Source organism: Lepidochelys kempii, chromosome 13 (genome assembly GCF_965140265.1).
Source record: "Lepidochelys kempii isolate rLepKem1 chromosome 13, rLepKem1.hap2, whole genome shotgun sequence".
Taxonomy (NCBI): domain Eukaryota; kingdom Metazoa; phylum Chordata; order Testudines; family Cheloniidae; genus Lepidochelys; species Lepidochelys kempii.
The window spans coordinates 25104266-25125958 of record NC_133268.1 but is presented as its reverse complement, the minus strand read 5'-3'; the positions used below and the strand labels follow the sequence as shown (position 1 = coordinate 25125958).

The following is a 21693-nucleotide window of genomic DNA, read 5'->3' as shown; positions in this document are numbered from 1 at the left end:
AGGCAGTCCAAGGCAGAGAAGTCAGGCTCAATTGGGACATGTAGCAGGAGGCAGCTGGGGCCAGACGTGGACTAGTTAGAAGGTCACTCAACCGTCTCATTAGGAGAGAAGCAAATGAGATACTTAGAGGAGGAGGAGATACCAGCAGCCAGGGGAGAGAGAACTGGAGCTGGCAAGTCCAAAGTAGCTTGAACAATGGATCTTCTTTCAGTGGCAGGTGCTGCCACTCTTGGCATGAATGGCAGAAGGATTTTGCAGCTGTGCTTTGGTCACCATGAATTCCTCAGTGAAGACAGATCTGGCTAAAAAGGAGGTAAAACAACAACCCCAGTGGAGAGCCCTGGGCCCCATGAGCCAACCTGTGTGAAGACGATCAATGGCTCCTCTCTGGCTACAGATAAGGCTGTCAGATACCTCCATGGCCCCCTTCTCTGGCAACTGGGAGGGTGGCATGAGAAGCAGAGGGATCTGGTCAGACCAGGTTGCACGACCTCACCAACTCAGTGTACAAAAGGACCCGCTTGTTCTTTTCCCCTCAGTCATCTCCAGCGTGTCGGCCATCTGCCTAGGCCCAACTGGACTGAGAGAAAAGAGCTAGTCTGACCGGAGCTCTGGAAAGCTGAGGGGAGAACAAGTCGCTCATTCTCATTCCTGAGACAACCTGCGGTGTCGCTCTGCGGGCCTACTGGCATCCCCATTTAGCTGGAGATGAAGCCTTGCTAATCAGACCATGTTTAGTTGCCTGGCTGTTGCCTCAGACCCCAGCACCACAGAGAAAGTGGCATCTGGCCCCTGAAGTGTTCCTTACAAACAGCGTGAACCCCAAGAATTACATCCTGTAAAAGGTTTCAGAGTAACAGCCGTGTTAGTCTGTATTCGCAAAAAGAAAAGGAGTACTTGTGGCACCTTAGAGACTAACCAATTTATTTGAGCATGAGCTTTCGTGAGCTACAGCTCACTTCATCGGATGCATGCCGTGGAAACTGCAGCAGACTTTATTTATACACAGAGAATATGAAAAAATACCTCCTCCCACCCCACTGTCCTGCTGGTAATAGCTTATCTAAAGTGATCATCAGGTGGGCCATTTCCAGCACAAATCCAGGTTTTCTCACCCTCCACCCCCTCACACAAATTCACTCTCCTGCTGGGAGGGGGGTGAGAGAACCTGGATTTGTGCAGGAAATGGCCCAACTTTATTATCATGCACATTGTGTAAAGAGTTGTCACTTTGGATGGGCTATCACCAGCAGGAGAGTGAATTTGTGTGAGGGGGTGGAGGGTGAGAAAACCTGGATTTGTGCTGGAAATGGCCCACCTGATGATCACTTTAGATAAGCTATTACCAGCAGGACAGTGGGGTGGGAGGAGGTATTTTTTCATATTCTCTGTGTATAAATAAAGTCTGCTGCAGTTTCCACGGCATGCATCCGATGAAGTGAGCTGTAGCTCACGAAAGCTCATGCTCAAATAAATTGGTTAGTCTCTAAGGTGCCACAAGTACTCCTTTTCTTTTATCCTGTAAAAGGGGACTTGGTGGTGGGGGGGGATTGTGGGAGGAAGAGAATCCAGTTTCAACTGGCCTTAAAATTGAAGGCTCCAAATGATTTCCCTGAATACACGGTGGACTTGGACATTTGACTCCACAGAGAGAAGGAGAGGGGGGACAGTATGGAGCACTATGGCAGGGGGCCTCCATCCATTTCTTAAACACACTCCAAACTAAAGAACTCGGTGTTACCCATTAAGAGCCTGGATTTCACAAGGACAAAGCCACAGCAGCCATACATCAAACCCTCAACTCACAGCCATAAACACTTGGAATTAAATAGAGAACAAAACTTGAAATCAATCCAGCTCTGCACTGGAGTGTTTCAAATCACCAAATGCTTCCAACAATCAGAGTGAAAGATTACAGTGCTAAATGCACTCCATGCTTTTATGGCCCCCCCATTCGTGCTGGGTTTTTAATTTTTTTCAAAATAAACTCTATGACGGAAGTTTTGCTTCCAAGCTCCATTTCCATGCTAGGAGTGCACAGAGCTAGCAAGAGTGGACACATTTCATAAAAAACCAACCCACAGCATGGGGACACAGAGGAACACACCTCAGATGGGGGAAAGCTGCCATGCAGCCTGTATCGTAATCTGATCCGCCTCTCCTGGGGTGATCAGACCATTTCAGTGCAAACCTGCTTGAACGATAATGATTCTAGCCCTGATTCCCCATGGTGTAACTCCACTGTTATGCTGGTAACGTCACTGAAATAAAAGGTGCCAAACTGGAGTAAGGCAGTGGCAGATCAGGTCCTTTTGCTAATAAAAGCCACTGGCCCACTGCGTTTCAACAGCTTTCTATTAGCTAGCTATTGTTCAAACAGCCACCAAATCCAGACGTGAGGCCCACGTTCCCAAAGGACTGCACTTGCCTCTTTGCCAGTGCATCCTTTTGGCATATTGAACCCCCTGCACTTGCCTGGCCAGAGCTACCTGCTTTGCACAAATTCACTATGTACAGTTAGCAAGGTCTTTGGAAGGCGTTGCCCCTGTGGTTTACTGGACAGCAAGTGCCAGGATTTTAAGGAGCTGTTTCCAGTGGGCCGTTGTGATGAGTCCTATATTGCAGACCTCTGCCTTGGTGTGCTGTTCTGAATGAGCAGGGATGGGGGAACTCTTGACTTAAACGCTTTTGCAGTTGGTGAGCTGGATACAGACACAATTATGTACAAGTCTGCGGAGCAGGGTGGGGGAAAATCCGGAGCATTGTTCGGATAATCAGATGCAGGACTAACTGGTGTGAGGCATCCGACTGTCCTATCAAAGAGCCCCCAGGGCTCCTGAGAGCACCAGAAATTCAGCCCCTTTCCTCTCCAAAACAGGGCTGTTTAATTGCAGCATCTTCTATCCTACCCTTGTGGGCGCCTCTGCAACTGCACTTTGTTACATCAGACCCTGCTTTCGGCTCTGTCCTCACCCTGGCTCGAACTGCACGAGAAACAATCAGATTTAGAAAGAGCTGGCAAGCATTGGGCTCCCAACGTATTTTTCCAACACAGTTGTTCACAGAGGATAGGACGTTTTACCAGCCATGCTGGCCCATGGGGGGCTAATCTAGGGTGCACTTTCTCAGCAGGGTTATTGGTAACCACATTAGGGGTGGATGCAAAGCAGGCTGCAACTGTGCTAGGTTGTAGTAGGGTTTGCAAACAATCCCAAAGCAGTTACAAGCTGCCAGGTCCACCAGGAGATAACTGAGTTAAGGGATAGCATCCCAAGGCTCCCTGTCGCACAACCATATCTTAACAGGGTGCAAAGGCCCCAGGCTCCCCTCTCCCTCTCCTGGCTCCAAGCACTGACAGCCTCACATCTTCCCCCCTCATCGAGGTAGGTTAATCAGAACATGTCTCTCAGCTCCCCTTTGGATCCATCTAGGTGGCAGAAATCACCATGTTTAAGCACGGCTCTGCCCCAACCAAGCTAGAATCTGATTCACTCTCCCCTGTGTGGACAGAGCAAACTCACATTGGGGGAACCAGGTTGAAGCCTAGTTTTCTTCCGCCTAGTGGAAAATTCCACGGTAATATTCCCCCCCATGCACATCCCACCTCGCCATACTAAGAAATCGATACCACAAGAAACATAAAGAGCAAAGGCACCGACAGACTCATTTCCCTCCCAGAAGGGCAAACACCTGAGAGCGAGGGCATACTGGATTCCACAGAGGCACTCACTCCACTGCATGTGGGGAGGGGGCTCTTTTATGAGGGTTTAATATGGGTATAAACCAAATATTTCAGAAGCATCCACTGAATTGCGGGTGAAAGGCCAATGGCTTGATTATGCACTGTGCCGAGAGGCAGCAGCTCCATTTAAGGTGAAGAGACAGGAGCTCTGGTCCTCTGGAAATCAGGCCCCAATATGGGGTAGCAGCAGGCTCTACCTCGCAGGGGTGTTGTGAGGGTAACTATCTAGGTGATGGAGGCCATCTAACTACCTAAAAAGACAGACAGTAACTGCTCTGAGTTGTATTCTGTTCTATACCACGCCCATCACCATGGTATCTGAGCTCCTAAACTGTGAGGCACTCCAAATTAATGGACCCTTGAAGAATGATGGGCATAGCCCCATACGTTCCTATAAGACCCTTCATCCAGAAGGGTCCCACTGTGCTTCACAAATGGTGGGCCAAACCCTAGGGTCCTTGCTCAGATTTTACTTTGGCAAACCCCCTTTTCAGGAACGGAAGCTTTGCCTGAGTGAGGACTGTGAAAAAACAGTATCCGCAAGTGTCTGCCCACTATACATCACTTCCCTCATCACCCAACTGGACCTATCTCCAGGGAGCAGGGCAGCAGCTGGTTAAAAGCACATAGCAACAACCCTACCCAACCATTTAGGATAGGAGGTGAAGAAAGCCATCACAACCAAATGCAAACGCAGCGGAGCTTTAAGTGGGTAGGATGTCCCGTAATTACCCAAAATGGACTTTGGCCAGCACACCAGGATTAGCACCTCCTCTATGGAGAAAAACACTCAGGGATCATCAGGGAAAAGTGGTCTGCACCTCAGATTTACATCTCTGAGGAGACAGAGCAGCTCCAGCATAGCACCTAGCTCTGTCTACCTCTATACTGACTTAAAGAGAACCATCTCCTGATTGAATTACCAGCACCACCTCCTGCTGCACCTTGGTTTTCCTTGGAGGGCTCGGCTCCCAGCCAAGAACTGACTAGACCCAACCCTGCTTAGATTACCAGTTTCAACACCACAGCTCTAGGTGGTATAAAGGAAGAACTGCTCAGCCTCGCTGCTTGGTTTCTCTCACCAACACCACAGCCAAACCAGTATTTTCTAAGACAACGTAAAGAGGCTCCCAGATCAGTATTGATGACTAACCCTGCTCCAGAGATCAGTGCTGGACCTGTCTATGCCTTTAATCCTCCACACACACACCCTTATCACTCAGTTACCATGGGAGAACCAGTTCAGAATATGCCCCGTTAGCAGTTGACTGGCTGCCCATGCATGGCTGGTGCATTGGCAGGAAATCTTCCCAGGGGCCCTGAGGTGAATTACGCAAGGGGCTACAAACGGAGACTGCCTGGCAATGGCTGTCCAGTAAACAAACAGAGACAAAGAGTGGGTGGGGGAAAGAGAGAGAAATGGAAAGGCTGATGATAACCTCAGGAGAAGAGGCAAGACTTTTCTGGGTGAAAGACTCCATGGATAAGGCAGCTCCATGCTCAGCTGAAAACTCCTCTAGGAAATCCTCTTCCATCCTCTGTTTCAGCAAGGGAAGCCCGAGCACCCACAGCCGGGGGGGGGAAGGGGAGAGAGAGAGAGAGAGAGAGAATGAGAACGAATGAATAAATGACCAAATGAATGAATGACGGTCATGAATATTCCAGCTCTGCAGTCCCCAGCTGGGGCTTTGTGCTTTCTCCATTTGTTTAAAAATCTCATCCTTGCCCACTGCCAGTAAGACTGCAGACCTGCTGAGCGATGCACTCCTTCCTGCTGACCTCAGCTGCCCCGCGGCCTGCCCGCCAGCCTGAGCCCCGGCACAGGGCGATCTAGCCCAGCACCCACCAGGCAGTGTCAAGGCTGAGCGCCAGAGAGGCTGATCTGCAGGTAGTTACTCCCACACCAGTGACAAGCACTCCCACCCTCACAGCTACAGAACCCTCTCTCCGACAGGTACAATGGACCAGGGTGCCTGCCCCTCTGAGGGCCAGAAGCCTGAGGCTAGGCAGCCCTCCTCACTCCTCCGATCCAGCTGAGAAGGGGATGGGGTTTCCCTTAAAGAGCTGCGGGAAGCTGCAGGGAGAGGGGGGCTATAGGAGAAGCCAGGCTTCCGCGGTACCCCCCAAGGAAGGGAGATACCAGGTGGAAGCTGCGGGTAGAAGGCCCCACTTGGAAGTTTTGCTTTCTGTTCATGGTGGTTTGGAGGCAAGGGATAACGACTGGGTATGGCTGATAGTTCCCCAGGCTGGCAAGGCTGCCAGTTTATTGCCCCCGTCCTCTCAGTCACCCTCACTGCTGAGCCACCCTGACTAGGTGCCAAAACCCGCCCCCACACACCCCAGTGACAGGATCAGCCGGAGATCAGCACTACGGTATGAGGAGCCCACGTCAGAGGGATCTCAGGCCATAAAACCTCCTTAGCCTGTGTTAAACGCCCGTGTCCCTTACCCCCCTGCTGCTCTACAGCCTCAGTCAGCTGAGAGACAGCAATGGGCCTGCCTCACGGTCCTGGCAACTCCAGTATGAGGCGTGCCCCGGCAACTTGCTCAGAGAACCCTTCCGCATCTCCAGGTCAAAGAGCTGGGGACCACCAGCCCCATTATGGCTATGAGCAGTACTGATACAGCTCCACAGATGTGCACGGCACTGTACAAAGCACAGATCTGGCAGCCAATCCAAGATAAAGGGGGCCCTGCAGCCGGGGCAGGGAGCGGGACAGAGAGAGGGCCTTGCCATTTAGATGCTGCTCAGGTCTTCTGTCCTCAGCCAGGAATTGAGGGAGTCAATGCTCAAAGCTAACAGCAGGTGGCATCCTTTACCAACAAAGCCCAGATGCCTGCTGTGGCTTTTTAACCCATGTCTTGGTTGAAACAGCCAGTCTCCCGCTCCCAGCTCACCCACCCAATCCACCTCAAGCTGCTTCTCCACAGGTGAATGTCCAAGCCATTGCCCAGCAGAGCACAGTGCTCACTGATTTCACCTGCCCTTCCTCATCTCTGGCTCACAGCCCCAGTGGGGGGTAGCTCAACATGCTGCGGTATCTGCAGCCCCATTCCCCTAACGCCGCAAGGGGCTGTGTACAAGATGCCAGGACTGCAGAGCCATCTCCAGAGCTCCCCTGCAGACAGAACAGAGCATCAACCAGAAAGCACAGTCTGTGAGGCCTGCCACATCCCACTCCCAGCACTTCTGGAGCAGTGAGGGCCGGAAACCCTCAACATCAGCCAGAAGCAGCCAGACTCTCCCCTGCCTACCCCAGCGAGCCCAGAGGACCCACTTCTCAGCTCCCTGTCACGCATGGTGGACGTATGGAGAATCTAGCACAGAGCTGCACTCTGGCACCACAGACAGCTCAGCCGGCATTATGCGCTCACTTCCCTCCACGCTGCAAGCACGGGGAGATCGGCCATGGAGAGTCCTCAGGCCTGACTCCTCCGTAGCATCCCTGAAGCAAGCAGAGAAGCCATCACGATAGGAAGGACGAGGTAAGACACCCAACAGGGGTTCCAGATAGGACCACTGGCTCCAGCCATGGGGTGGGCTACACAACCCACTCCCCTGGCTGGAGCAATGGAGCCATGTTGGCCAATCCCTGCATGAGATGGAGGTTGGGCTTTAGTCCTCACTCAAATGTCTGAGCGTGGCACTTCCTGTGGTGTCGGGGGGTAAGCACTGCCAAAGGCTAGGGAAGAGGTCAAATCCACAGGCCAACCCAGGGCCGCTGCCATATGCACACCCTCCACTGAACTCTTTCCTGGGTGGCACAGAGCACAGGGACCCCGGGGCACCAATTATACTCGCCTCCCACCAAACCACAGACACAAATCAACAGAAAACCCCCTTCACAAAACTGACAGGACAGAACGAACCTCACTGGCCTTCTCCGGGGTCCCCTTTGGCGTCTCATCCTCATTCTTGGGTGAGGAAGAGGCTGGTGATGAAGGCAGCCTCCTGTCCCGGTCCCTGTGAACTAGCTTGCTGTTGGGCTCCTTCAGCGTCCTCTTCAGCTCGTTGATGCTGGCCTGGTGCTTTAGCAAAACATCTTCTGGTTTGTCTAAAAACTTTGGGAGGGAGATGGGAAGGTAACTAGCGAGGCAGAGATCGGATCGCTGTGGGAAAGGGAGGGCCTGCTTCATGCTGAGCCTGAATGTGGGATCTCAAGAGCCAAATGTGCCGGGAATCACCCCGCAGACTAGGGCAGCTCCAGGGAACAGCTGAAAGTGACCAGCAGAACTTACACGTACTTCCTGGTACTCATCAATGTACCCCTTTCCCATCCTAAAGCCCAGGTCCCTGGGATCCAAATGTAGGGTCAGGGTGATCCTAGATGATACTCAGTAGTAGTAGAACGGTGGGACTCAAAGGGGAGTCACCTCCATTCCAGTCATCTATAGTCTCTACTAGATTCTACTGGCCTCTGTTGATTTCTGCTGGAGGGTCATCATGCCTCAACACCCCTTAAGTCAGTAAGCCAGATCTGTTCCAATCTATTGTACAGAGTTGCCAGTTGGAACCAGTTGAAAATGTTCTACTGGACTTTCCATAAGGCTTCCCTGGAACTGGATTCTGGCGATTGGTCCAAACTTGGATTTGGCCCTCCCGCGAGTGCTACGGTGTCTAGAGGTTTGGGTTTGGCCCATTATAAAGATAAGGGTTCAGGGGTGTTCAGGTCCACGCACCGATTCAGGCCCTATCTTTATAGCAGACCCAATCCTTTCCATGACATCGTGAGGGTTGTGAGACCCCCTATTTCTGTACTAGGGATGGGCGAACCCATTCAAAAAGAAGAAGAACCAACTCCAATTTTTGCCCCGAACTCAAACCTGTTTGGAGGTTCAAAAAGGTTCAGATAAACTTCTTCCTTGCCCTTATTTTGAGTTCCTGTAGCAGCCTGTACATTTCTGGGTTCTGTGCAGGAGTCAAGAGGCCTGAGAAAGGCCCTTCTCATGAGAAGTCCAGCCAACTTTGCAGACCCAAGAGGCTTACAGAAGTTTAGGATAAGAATCCAAAACGTTATCTGCATCCTAGACCCAGCCATTCTGAAGTTCGCCGATCACTAGCACAAGGTGTTACTGGGGTGCACATGACAGCAATGGAGAATGGCACATGCAGAGAGGAATGAGGGATGAGACAGACCATGGAGGGAACAGGATCAGGCACCTGCAGGAGCTGGGAAAATAAACCAACTACCTGGGGCTGAACAGCAGATCGCTTGCCAAAGGGGCTTACCCTTGTGCAGGATATGATGGCAGAGATTTTAGTTAGAGCATCTCTTTGGGAAAGACTCCCCGTCTTGATTTAAAGACCACCACATCCCCATATAAATTGTTCCAAGGGTTAATTACCCTCACAGACCCCTAGCGAAGACTAGGCAATAGCAGCCTGGTTCTGAGCTGACACTGAACCTTGCAATAACCCTCCCTAGCAAGACCCATCTTCCAAGAGCATTATGCACTAGCCCTCATGCTCCCCATTAACTGATGGGTGAAACAGACAGAGAAAGATCTTAAGTGACTTCCTGAAGGCCAGTGCTGGAGCTGGTCCTGGAACTCAGCAGGCCACCTGACCAAAGCTCTCGCTAGGAGAGGAACCCTAGTAACGGTTCAGTTGGCACGAGGGTTTGTATCTGAAATAATGCCTAACGGGGGTGCAGCATCACTCCATGCTGCCCCACGCCTCGCCAGTGGAATTACAGAGCTCAGGTAGGAGTCGCCATGTGGAGTTCTGAGCTAGGCTGGCATGGAGATAACGCTGAAAACTGGAAGTCACGGGGCTGGGGGCTGTGAGTCTTGTTCTGCTCCGTGTGAGGGAGCTGGGGCCCGCAGGAGAGGGTTAGACACAGAAGAGACACGAGGAGAAGACGTAGAGGAGTCAGTAAAGAGCTCAGTAGCCAGGACATCCCAATGGCACGATGACCCGGCTGTAGCGCCATGGGAGGGCTCTTGCTCACACACACAAGGCAAGGAGAGCTGCTTTACTTAGTGGGATAGAAGATGCTGCTTGTGCTTCGGGGAAAGCATCTGTGTGCTTGGCTACGGGGTTTATCTGACAGTTCTCCGGAGTGGAAGGCTCCCCACTGACGCTTGGGTGCATCTTGTATTCCAGTAAATAGGGGACACATTTTATGGGGGGGGGAAGAGATGGGGTGCTTGTTATTTTAAAGGAGATGGACAATATGATGCACCAATGGGCAGTAAGATGCTCCAGAGAGAGAATACCTCCTGCTTGTGCCTGGGGGTGGTTTCCTGCTCCGGCTGGCAGCAAAGAGAAGGTGAAAGGAACCGGAATGGTCAGTCAAGGGAACTTGTCACATACATCACAGTTCAGTTTAACACAGGACCCTGGGCAATGCCAGGGGCAAAATCAGCAACATAAGCTTCCCCCCAGAGGTACCCTAGCAGTGCCAGCTGGGACTCCTGCAGTGTGAGCTTCCCCACAGCAGTGCCCTAGCAGTGCCAGACAGGACTCCTACGGTGTGAGCTTCCCACAGCGATGCCCTGCTGACACCACTAGATTTCTAGTCACAAACTGATGTGGAGCTTCAGAAAACCCACCTCCCTGTTCAGTGGGAAAGGAGGGCAGGGAGACCTTGAGGGCCAGGCCCCTGAGAAGTGGAGATAGAGAGGAGAAGCCACAGGCCTGGATGCCTCCCCTAAGACCCAACTGGTGTCACTAGGATAGTGTACTTCAGTGTGTGTGTGTGTGTCTGTGTGTCTGTGACAGCAGGTGTATTTGTAGGTGAGTATCTGGTGTCAACGGCCATCTTTGGGGATGTCTACGTGTGCAGTGTGAGTGTCTGCAAGTGTCTGTGTGCAGTGTAAGTGTGCCTGCGTGTGCAATGCGAGTGTCTGCATGTGCCTGGGTGTGCAGTGCAAGTGTCTGGGTGTGCAGTGCGAGTGCCTGCATGTTCCTGCGTAGGCAGGGTGAGTGTCTGCGGTGAGCGTGCTTGTGTGTGCAGTGCAAGTGTCTGCATGTGCCTGGGTGTGCAGTGCAAGTGTCTGGGTGTGCAGTGCGAGTGCCTGCATGTTCCTGCGTAGGCAGGGTGAGTGTCTGCGGTGAGCGTGCTTGTGTGTGCAGTGCAAGTGTCTGCATGTGCCTGTGCATACAGTGCAAGTATGTGTGTGCCTGCGTGTGCAGTGTGAGTGCCTGAGGGTGCAGTGTGAGTGCTTGTGTGTGCCTGTATATGCAGTGTCTGCAGTGATCATGCTTGTGTGTGCAGTGCGAGTGTCTGCGTGTGCAGTGCGAGTGTCTGCGTGTGCCTTCGTGTGCAGTGCAAGTGTCTGCATGTGCCTGCGTGTGCAATGCAAGTGTCTGTGCGTGCAGTGCGAGTGCCTGCGTGAGCGGCGCATGCTTCTGTGTGCCTGGGTGTGCAGTGCGAGTGCCTGCGTGTGCAGTGCGAGTGCCTGCATGTTCCTGCGTAGGCAGTGTGAGTGTCGCGGTGAGCGTGCTTGTGTGTGCAGTGTGAGTGTCTGCGTGTGCCTTCGTGTGCAGTGCAAGTGTCTGCATGTGCCTTCGTGTGCAGTGCAAGTGTCTGTGTGTGCAGTGCGAGTGCCTGCGTGAGCGGCGCATGCATCTGTGTGCCTGGGTGTGCAGTGCGAGTGTCTGCATGTGCCTGGGTGTGCAGTGCGAGTGTCTGTGTGGGGAGCGGAGGAGGACTGGGAGAGCGGACAGTGCTTGGTCCATCCCTTGGTCAGGGCTACATGCTGCGGCTGCCTTTCCCGGACCCAGACAGTCCTCTGACCAACTCCGAAATGCTCTGCCTCTCCCCAAAGGCAGCTGCAAGGTGCACTGCACTCTCCAGGTATATCGGAATAGGAGCTACTCCCTGGCCCAGCTTGAGCAGTGCAACCCTGAGGCCAGCAGAACTGCTACGGAGATACCTAGCGATGGGCCTCCTTCCCTGCTGTCACCAAGGAGTCAAGCAGTGCCAGCCCTGGCAGATGCCCTGCGAGACCTCCTGGGAGTCCCGCTGGGAAAGCCCTCCCTGGCCAGCTGTATGGGAGACATCTCATGGGTGAGCCCAAGGTGGATTAACAAAGGCATGAGGCAAGGAAAGGAGGAGAGTCCCCCTTCCTGACATAAGACGGGCAAGCCCGTACCTTGGAGTCCAGGGGATTGGGAGCAGGTATCTCAGGCCAGTGCCAGAGCCTCACAGGGAGGTCTTGGCATCTCCCAGCAGGGAAGGACACCGCTGTGTGACAGACACAGATTGTGGGAGGCAGCCCCTCCCCTCTAGCATCCTGGGCTCCTTCTCTCTCCAGGTGCAGGCTGGGGGTTGCCCTAGCCAATCCATAGAGCGGGCACCCCTCCAAACCAGCCTCCGACACCCTCCTGGTCTCTGCCCAGTGGGTCCTGTACCTTCAGCTCCTTGATTTTCGTCGGGGTCGTCACTTCCTCAAATTCATCCTCCGCCTCGGAGCGTTGCCACCCGCTGTACTCACTGTCCTCGTCCCGCCTCTCGGACCCTGCCCCTCCGTCGTGGTTCTCGCTGACGGAGGCCGGGCGCGAGAACTCTACAGGGTGCAGAGGGGAACACACCGATCACAGGGGTTACAGGTGGAAGAGGACGAGATGGGCCCAGCTGGCCCCACCCCTCCCCCAGCCACAGCCAACGCAGGCCTGGTCCTTACAGATATGCTCGTAGGATTACGGCCAGCCTCGCCTTAAACGTCCCAGGCAACGAGGCTTCCAGCCTTCCCTTGGGAGACAATTCCACAGCCCTCCATGGCCAGGGTACTGCCCTGATGTCCAGGCTACGTTTTCCCTCCCATTCCTCTCCCTCCTTGAGGTATAGACTCTTCACTGACGCCCATTCTCACACCGCTCCGCAGGCCTTGCCGAGCCCGTAATGGGGCTAGCTTAACTCATCAAGTGAGGTCTGCAAGCGAGGTGAGCGCGCTCAGCTGAAAAAAGCACCTTCCCCCCAGTCGAGGCAAGGCTGTAGGGCCCCCTTTTGCAAGCGGCCACGCCTCACTGACTTCAGCTGGGTCTCACGGAAAGTCTGCAGAATTTAGGCACCTGAATCAGTTAGGCGTAGCAACGCTGAGCAGAGCGATGCCTAAATACCATTAAAAATCTGAGCCCGAGCTGAGTCAGGCAAACTGGACGTGGGTCTGCTACACCTGCACCTCACGTCACCACTTACCCCCCTCTGAAATGAGTATAAAGTGGGTGCTCCCAAATCAGCGTGGGAGGGTTTTACATCCGCTCTGCGCAGGAGTAATTGACCAAGGTGCAGAGCAGAGGTGAATCCGGCCCATTCCCCAAGCATGCAATACCCCAAGCCAGCTGAACACTGGGAGGGGTGCTCAGGAATCAGACTAGTCTGAGGAGGAAAAGGCCTTTTTCAGACCTTGAGTCCACCCTCCAGCTGTGAGCTTTAGCTAAGGAATTCCCGGTGCTCTCTGCTGAACAGACACTAAACAGCCTCTGGGACTTGCCTGGCTGGGCTAGGCCAGATCCTTGCCGTGAGCAGTGTCTGGATTAAATGGTTCCTGCTGAATAGAGGTGGGGGGAAAGGCTGATGTCCTGCCTTGGTCCCTCTCCCTTTACTGCCCTCTTGCTCCCCCGCCATTCTGCAAGCCCCTCGCCCTGCAGCATAAGGGCTGTCGGGGGCGTGGAGGAGTCTGCGAGCAGCTCGTGAGCACAAAGCTCATCAAGGCCCAGGCCTGCCTCTGGCAGGGGGCTTGTCAACTAGCCAGGGCCAGCAGCTGCCTCTAGAATCCCCCCAACCTAGGGGGTCTGCAGATTCCACCCCAGACAGCCCCTGAGAGAAGCTACAGCTGCTGTCATCCATGCAGCTTAGAGAGAGACAGGGGAGGGGAATCAGCAGTGACTGCTGGCCTGGGAAGTGTGCTGGGGATGGGGAGAGGGAGGGGTAAGAGGGATGCAGTATGTCAGCATCCTCTGCCCCAGTAAGAGCCAAACACTGCCTGTGAGCGACCAAGGGAGGGGACAGGGTAAGGAGGGAGGAGCTCAGAGGAAGGGTTGGGGGAGAGAAGGCGGCAGTGCTGGTGTTCAGCCTAACTCTGCCTAGGGTGACCAGATGTCCCGATTTTATAGGGACAGTCCCAATCTTTGGGTCTTTTTCTTATATAGGATCCTATTACCCCCCACCCCGTCCCGATTTTTCACATTTCCTGTCTGGTCACCCTAACTCTGCCTATCCATGGGACAGAAAGAACCCAGCACCAAGGGTCCCTCGAGGATCTGAATTTAAAACATTTCCAGTGCCTTGGCAGATCTGCGTGTGTAACACTGACAGATCCCGGTCATCGGGATCGAACCGGGGACCTCTGGAGCTTAGTGCAGGAGCCTCTACCGCACGAGCTAAATTAGCTAAGGCTGTAGAGCGGGGCTCAGAATCTCCCTCTAAGGCGCCACTAGAGGAGACAAAACACCACGCCCAGGTGGCGTGTGGGTTACACATGCACACCTAGCATTGGGGCAGCAAGCGAGGCTGCAGGTCTGGGGCGAGTAGTGATGGGGACATGGGCTGGAATAATAGGGGGGAGGGGCGTGGCTTGCTGTGGGTCAGGACTGGTGTGCACAGGCAGAGGGGGGAGGTGCACTGGCAGATCTGTGGGGAGGGGCTGCGGATCAGGTCTGGGGAGAACTGGCAGAGCTGGGGGAGGGGCCGTGGGTCAGGACTGGGAGAACTGGCAGCGCGGTGGGGGTGACATTTGCATGATTGTGCCTGGCCAGTACCAATCTCCCAGCTTCCTGAGGGCTAACCCCCTGACCCCCAAGAGTCGACGACAGCAGCAGCAGGGAGCTGTGAACTTGCAGTGCCAGAGCCCAGCCGCCCCTCGCCCACACGGCCCCGTAGTCTAAGCCTGTCCTCCCGGCTCCCACCAATGAACCAATCTCCCTCCCCCTCCCCAATTTGGGGCGTACCTCCATCGAGGCTGCGAGACATGGTGTACCGTTTGCTGGAGGAGCGCTCGAAGAAGGGCGCAGGCCGGTCGATCAGGGCACTGGCCTGGCGGGTCTGGGCCTGCGTCCGCCCACTGTAGCGGAACTTAGAGCCCATCACCAGGAAGCCCTTTGGGGGCGGCTCTGGGGACACCAGCCTGCAGGTGGAGGGGGGAGGAAAGCAGAGTGTCATTGGCAGGCCAGCTCCGTTCACACACGGGGCAGGGACTGATCAACATGGAGACTGGCGGTCAGTGGGGGGGCAAAACCAGGAAAAGACCAAGAGGCATCACCAAACATTGTCATTGCAGGGAGGTTGTTGTTCACTCTGAATCCTAATGGTGGCCATTTCATTGTTTCACTGCAGATCATTTCAGCAGCAACATCCAGCTACCTGGAGGCATGGATGGAAACTATGATTGTAGATGGAGCTCAAATAAAGAGCCACTCTTCCCCCAAGACCTGGGCTCTTAACCCTGCTTCCAGGAACAGTGTTGTCCTGTTAGCAGAACTCCCCAGCCCTCTGCCTCCTTGCTGGTCTCTTTGCCTCCATCTCACTGGCTGTTCCCGTCCACTGTACCTCTCCCAAATGGTGAAGGTGCAAATTGCCTCACCCTACATCTCAGTGACATCAGCATCAAATGTAGAAGGTGAGGGACTGGACGGCAGTGAGGTGAAGTGAGAGTCAAAAAGGCATGTGCCTAAATCAGATGATAATGTGGGGGGCAGGTGCGTATAAATGAGGGGTACTCTGTGTATGGGTGGGGGGAGCAGTGGGCAGGGGAGATACAGGGACTACAGCCAGGAGACATCTTTTCGGCGACACAAACATTTTGCGAATTGGTGTTGCTTTTGTTACGTCCTTCACGTCAAAACAAAAACAAAGGAAAAATTCTGAAAAAAAAAATCAAAACATTTCAATATTTTTCTTGCAAGCGACTTTTCGTTTAGAAATTTCCTTTCATATTATTTAGGAATTTTTTTTTAAATGTTAAAAAATGCTCAAAACTGAACCCAACATTCCACTGCAGGGGGAGCAGAATGGCTCCTTCACCCCAAACGGATTTTTTTTTCCCCATTCGCCAAGAATTTTGGAAAAATTCATTTTTGGTTTGACCCCAAACTAATCTTTCCCTCCCCAGCACTGCCAGTGAACCAAACTGTCTCTACTAGAAGCAATCGAGAGCACCGTGGAGACCATGTGCCATGTGTGGGCATTTTTATTTTTTTTTGCCCATCTAAATAAGCAAAGCTCTAAAGGGGCTGCGCTGGCCTCTTGAGGGCTGACACGGCGAATGTAGCAGGGCGAAGGGTGGCGCCGTGTGCCTTGATGTATTAAACGCTGGTTTGTCAGCCCTGAAAGCGTGTCAGATGGAGATAAAAGCAGAGACTTGTGCAGCATGAGACCTGGGAAATCCAGCATGGGCATCTCAAGACGCAGGCTCTCTTCCCCAGTCCACGTGCCATCCTGCAAGCGAACTCTTCCCTACACTCCCTGCACTGTCTGTGCAAGTATCAGGGGTCAAGAGTGGCCATGAATTCTGGGAGCTCAACTTGAGAGTCCTGGGGCCAGGTCTGACCAGGCCTTGGGGTTCCTGTGGGTGCGCTTTCTCTGTCAACACCTGATTTGCAGACACAATCAGGGACGGGCATGCCCAAGTGAAAGTGACAGGGGCCCATAATTTTTGTACTCACAACCTCAGTCAGAAATGCAGAGGAGAGCTGAAAATCTGGCCCCTCGAGTCTGGTTATTAGAGGCGTCAAGAGTCACTGACCCCAGCTTGATCTGCAGCTGCTCTGAAAATCAGGCTCCAAGGGTCTCAAACTGGGCCTTCAAAATTGGTGGCCTCTTGAAAATCAAGGCCTCAGTCTTCAGTGCATCCAGCTGCAGGGACCCTGCAGTTACTAGTCTGGAGCTGGAAGGCTTGTGGGGGGGCAGAAGGCGAGGAATCCTGGCCCCTGTGAAGCCAATGGCAAAACTCCTGCAATGAGGCCAGGGCCTCAGATGCAATGGTTGTAAAAAACAGTCTAAAGGACACGTTGTCTCTGTTTAGAATTCGAGCTCTGGAAACCATGCGGAGCACCAGCCAGGCACAGACTGGCAGGTAAAAAAGCAGAAGACTCCAGAGTGAGCATAAGTATTGCCATGGCAGAGCAGAGCAAACAGCAAAGACCTGGCCTGAGTGCAGCTGTCCCAACCCGCACAGGATGCAATTTACTGCCATGCAGAAACTGAGCCCATCAGCAGATTCTTTTACATATTAGACCCAGGAAAACTCTCCATTAACGCAAGGAAAAGATGGCCTTGTGGGTGAGGCACCAGATTGCAATTCAGGACATCAGGGCTCTATTCCTGCCGCTGCTACAGACTCACCGTGTGACCTTGGTCAAGTCACTTAACCTCCAGGAGTGCCCTGGTTTCCCCATCTATGAACTAAAGATGCTGATGCTTCCCAACTGCACAGGGGTGCTGTGAGCTGCTGTGATGACAGAATATAGGTAGCTAGACAAGACCACCAAACATCAGACAATGCAGAAGGTCAGGTCCCCACAGAGCTGGAAGGGAGATACGCATCTCCAGGCGGCTTTTCTTTCTCTGAAACCCTTAGTGATGACAGCATTACGGTTACAGTGTGTTCCTCACGGCAGTCTGCTTGGATTCCCCTTGTACGAAGCAGGGCAATTGGGACCCCGCTCTGCAGGGCACAGGGATCTCTCTGCTTGGGTTCAGCTGGAATATGCCATGGTTTGGCTGGGCGAAGCCAAGCCAGAGTGCAGTTTCTGTAGTTGGGCAGCTCCCAGGGATATCAGGTAGGGAGGACCATGGAGCTCAGGCTGAAAGCAGGCCAGGGAGAGAGTGCTGGGAGGCCCAGAGACTACCCCTCCCCACGTGGGGCAGAGGGGAGAGAGGTATCAACAGGGCAAAGGCAGCTGAGGGGGAGCACTAAGGAGACAGACCACTGCCCTCCCTCCATGCGGATTCCCCGTGGGGCATTAATGAAGAACATCTCCCCCTGTGAAAAGCACAAGGAGGGCAGGAACGGACAGCACACCCCGCCTCCTCTCTGTGAGTCCTGCCCTGTCCTTGGCGGTTTCTTACAGGGACCTTCCTCCTCACCTGAAGAAGGTGTGGTGCTCAATGCAGACCTTCCAGAGCCTCTTGGCGGAGCGGTGGTTGGGCAGCTTGAAGCCAATGGTGCTCTCGAACTGCTCATACTGGAAGCACACGAGACAGACTCGTGTTACAGCCGGGATTCTTGCTCGGGAGCTGCCTCAGATTATGGCCCTGGGGGACGGCTCAGGCTGGCGACAGCCTCCTAGCCAAGGTCCCAGCAGGAGAATGACAGACCGGGTGTCTCTATAAACGCTACCCAGCATGCTCTGGGGCCCCGGCTGGGGTGGCTATTCTGTCAGGACTCGGCTGGTGGCAGGGCAGGGTCAGAGCTCACACGGTAGCAGGATGGCATTTGTGGATGATCACATTTTCCTCAGCACTAACCAGCTTTTGGGTGGGAGGGGAATTCTCTCACGTAAGGAAAAGAAATTTCAAATGTTCCATTTCCTTTGGGGGGGATAATCCCACTTTTGCTCCCTTTTTCAGACCCTTCCCCCCTTTTCACCCCACTGGATAACACACATGAGAGGCTGGGTTTGGTTTGTTCTTCGCTGAAATGAATTTGGGGGTCTCCTTGCTCTGGTGCAATGCAACAACAATGGACCTTTCCAGCACACGAGCACCCCTGGGAGAGAACAGACTTCCTGACACCCACCCAGGAGGTAAGGATGGACTCTGGCCTGTGTCCCCCCCAACTCCCGAGGGACGGATTCTCGCAAGAGACACCCACCTCACCGGGGCGGATTTTGATGTAGAAGTTGCTCCTCTTGTAGGAAATCTTGAGGATCTTGGGCCAGGCAAAGCGGTTTATCCTCAGCCTGTCCCTGTAGATCAGCAGGCCGTTGGCACAGACACCTAGCATGATGTCAATGCCTTCCGAGTCCTGATGGAAGCCAGAAGGGAGGGTTAAGGACAAGGTAGGAGGATTAGTATTTGGCCAGCAAACAGCCCTCCAGCTACCACCTGGCAGTGTGGTCTAGCAAGGTGTCCAGAGCCAGCACCACGCCAGGGGCCATAGCCTGGCTGGTAATTTGTACCTGCAGCCAACTGTAAAATGCGGCCACTGCATTCCCTCCAGAGCATGCAGTGCCACTGGGCTGCTACCACACATCACGCGGTACCCAGGTCCCCTGCTGGAGATGCCAGTGGGGAGATGCTGGGGGGAGGGGAATGTTCCCACTCAGAATGGAGCAGGAGGTTTGGAGGAACACTGGCTGCTGTTCACAGCTGTGAGACACCTGTGCTCTTTTGTGGGGGTTTCCTGCCCTTAAAAGGCAATTCCATCTTCTCATGGCTTTGAGCTCTGGGGCAGCCTCTGGGGTGGAGAGACAGGACCACGCCCCCAGCAGCTCAGCCAGCACAATGGGGCCCTATCTACAACGTACTGACCGGGTGAGGTTTTCAGAAGCACCTAAATCACTAAGGAGCCCAAGGCCTTGTCTATGCGAGGTGTCCACTGTCACTCTCAGGGTGGAGGTGGGATCCTGGTTCAGATGGCATCAAGCTAGCCACAATAGGGGCAGGTCGTGGGGGCAGCCCCCTGGAGCTGCAGGTTCTCCACGGCCTTTCCCAGGGCAGAGTACGTATCTGTAGTCCTGTGGGAATGCCAAAGCTGCGCTCTGCATTCCTCCCCCTACAGGCTGAGGAAACCTAGGACCTGGCTCCTGGACCACACAGCAACTGGAGCCGGAGCCAGGCTTGTCCAGGTGTGTTTGTAGAGATGGCAGGGAAAGAAGCCTTTCTAAAACACACTGGAGATCTTAAATGGGGTCCCGCTTCCCTGCACTGTGAACCCCGGCAAGCAGAGCGGTCACTGCTGCAGCACCAGGTGCATTGTGGTCTTGTTGCTGGAGGACTGTTTATACCGGTTCAGGCACTTCGGCGTCCACACGTGCCTTGCACCAGTAGAACTGTGCCTGCTGGCGGGGGTGAATGTTGCCTGGGGAGCTGGTTTCACTTTGCCAGCAGGACGCACGGCTCAGTGCGCACAGAGGCAAGGCCGTACCCAAAGAGGTAACGCTGGCCAGCTTGTTCTGCAAGCTCTGGCACCAGAGGGCAGCACAGAGCTGTGCTGCTGGCTCAGAGGATCTGGGGGCAGGGGTGTAATTAGCCCCAGTTGTGATGTGGGCACTTGCCAACTGTGAACTGGACTGAGACCCACCCAGTCCATTTTATAGGCTGGTAATTGCTATCAGCCATTACCAGCCTGGGCTGGATACAAACACGTCACCCTGGAGGTGAAAATGACCATGCTGCCCCTTGCCCGCTGTGTTCTTGTGAGCAGGGCAGATGCTTCCCTGCCTCGTTCTTGGACAGACCTAGTGGCTCGACATGGGACTGGCCTGCCAGCTGCTGCCTGCAGCTCGCTCTGCAATAAACAGCTAAGGGCATCCCCAAGTGGGCCCCAAACTGGCCAGCTGGCTCTGCAAGCTCTAGCGCCAGAGGTCAGCACAGAGCTGTGTTGCTGGCTCAGAGGATGGGGGGCAGGGAGTGAGCTCAGGCCCTGGTGGATGGGTCACATTTCAGGACTGACAGCATTTCCTAGATGACAGGGCAGCGAGGCCCCACATGAGTGAACCTGGGACTCTAGTTCTGCTTGTCCCGGCTTGGATGAGACGAACGGCAAACTTCCCAGTGCTGTCACCTCCTGAGAATGGAAAACCACTGGGATCCTTGACACCGGGAGCAGAGGGGTATCATGTTGTCCAGAGACATCCACAAAGGTCAGAGGGGGAGAGACGGAGAAAGGAAACGAGGGATGTCCCCATTGCAATCGGGAGTGGGATTGCCTCACATCTAGGCATACCCCACGCTAGCACTGATCTAGCTAGATCAAAGCCAGCTCCGGTAACAACAGCAGTGAAGCCCTGGCAGCCGCACGGGCTAGCTGCTCCGGTGTGTATGGAGATTCCTGGGCAGGCGGGGCTAGCTAGACCAGCACTAGCGTGGGTCTGTCTGCATGCCCTGCAATCACACCGCCTGACAGCAGCGTAGATATACCCAGAGTGTGCGTGTGAGACAGAGGGAGAAAGGGAGCGAGACAGAGGAGTGAGGAGCTCCGAGGAGAAGCACAGAGAGGGCCTCAGAGGGCTCCTGTGCCCTGACTCTGGGGGCTCAGGTACCTTGGCGTGGTGCAGGTCGACTCCGTACATGGAGAGCTTCTTGGCATTCTCCAGGAAGTGGATCTCCGCTTCGCCTGGTGTCATGCCCCTTGGAAGGAGATGGGGAGCAAACAGAGGCTGATTAGAACCATGCCACTGCTGCCAGCTGCATCCTGCGGGCATGGGGGGATCGGGGGTCTGGTCAGCAGGAATTGCTTGGGAGATGAGCACTGGGATGCTATTAGCAGGGAACCCAGGCCAGCACCAGGGCTCCCTCCCAGCTGCTGTACAAGCAGCGCCTGGCAGGGCGCAGCCGCTTGGATCCCTGCCCACTAGAAGGGAGGAATGGCGGGGCTGGAGGGGCGCCCAACCTGTAGGTCTTGTGCAGCTCCATGATGCGCTCCTCCAGCTCCCTGGTCTGGTTGGGCGCGAAGTGCAGCTCGCTGACGTAGTTGCCGACGTGCTCCTCAGCGTCGTAGTCTCCCAGCTCGGCCTGCACGGCATAGGAGCCCAGCAGGGCATGCGTGACGAAGGAGCAGGGCAGGCGGCCCGTGATGATGTCAGCCCGCAGCTGCAGACACAGGTAGTATCTGGGGGAGAAAAAGGGGGAGGCTGGTGAGATGGGGGCAAAGACAAAGGGAAACGCCCTGGTGAGCTCTCTGGGGGCCAGGCAGATTCTAAATAGCACAGGGGTCTGCCCATCGCAGGGAGATGGTCACTGGGGCGGGGTACATGTACATGGGGCAGACAGTCAACAACAGTTCAGGCCGTCACTGTGCCCCCATGACAAGGAGCAACCCCCTCGCACCACACTCAGAAT

The 21693-nt window shown here is 54.4% G+C and overlaps 1 protein-coding gene across 11 annotated transcripts in view; it reads right to left on the bottom strand.

Moving 5' to 3' along the window:
* The window catches only part of EPB41L1 (erythrocyte membrane protein band 4.1 like 1), a 152970-nt gene that overhangs the window by 21923 nt on the left and 109354 nt on the right, over positions 1 to 21693 (bottom strand). For 5 of the 11 annotated variants that reach the window (XM_073309827.1, XM_073309832.1, XM_073309833.1 and 2 more), the window contains 9 exons: positions 21245 to 21463; positions 20895 to 20982; positions 18503 to 18655; positions 17776 to 17873; positions 14640 to 14815; positions 12102 to 12256; positions 9962 to 9997; positions 7613 to 7804; positions 5182 to 5280 (listed from right to left, as the gene is read on the bottom strand). In XM_073309827.1, the coding sequence (XP_073165928.1) occupies positions 5182 to 5280; positions 7613 to 7804; positions 9962 to 9997; positions 12102 to 12256; positions 14640 to 14815; positions 17776 to 17873; positions 18503 to 18655; positions 20895 to 20982; positions 21245 to 21463 (1216 nt within the window). The remainder of the gene's footprint in view (positions 1 to 5181; positions 5281 to 7612; positions 7805 to 9961; positions 9998 to 12101; positions 12257 to 14639; positions 14816 to 17775; positions 17874 to 18502; positions 18656 to 20894; positions 20983 to 21244; positions 21464 to 21693) is intronic. The other 6 variants (XM_073309831.1, XM_073309834.1, XM_073309837.1 and 3 more) reach the window with 3 other exon arrangements.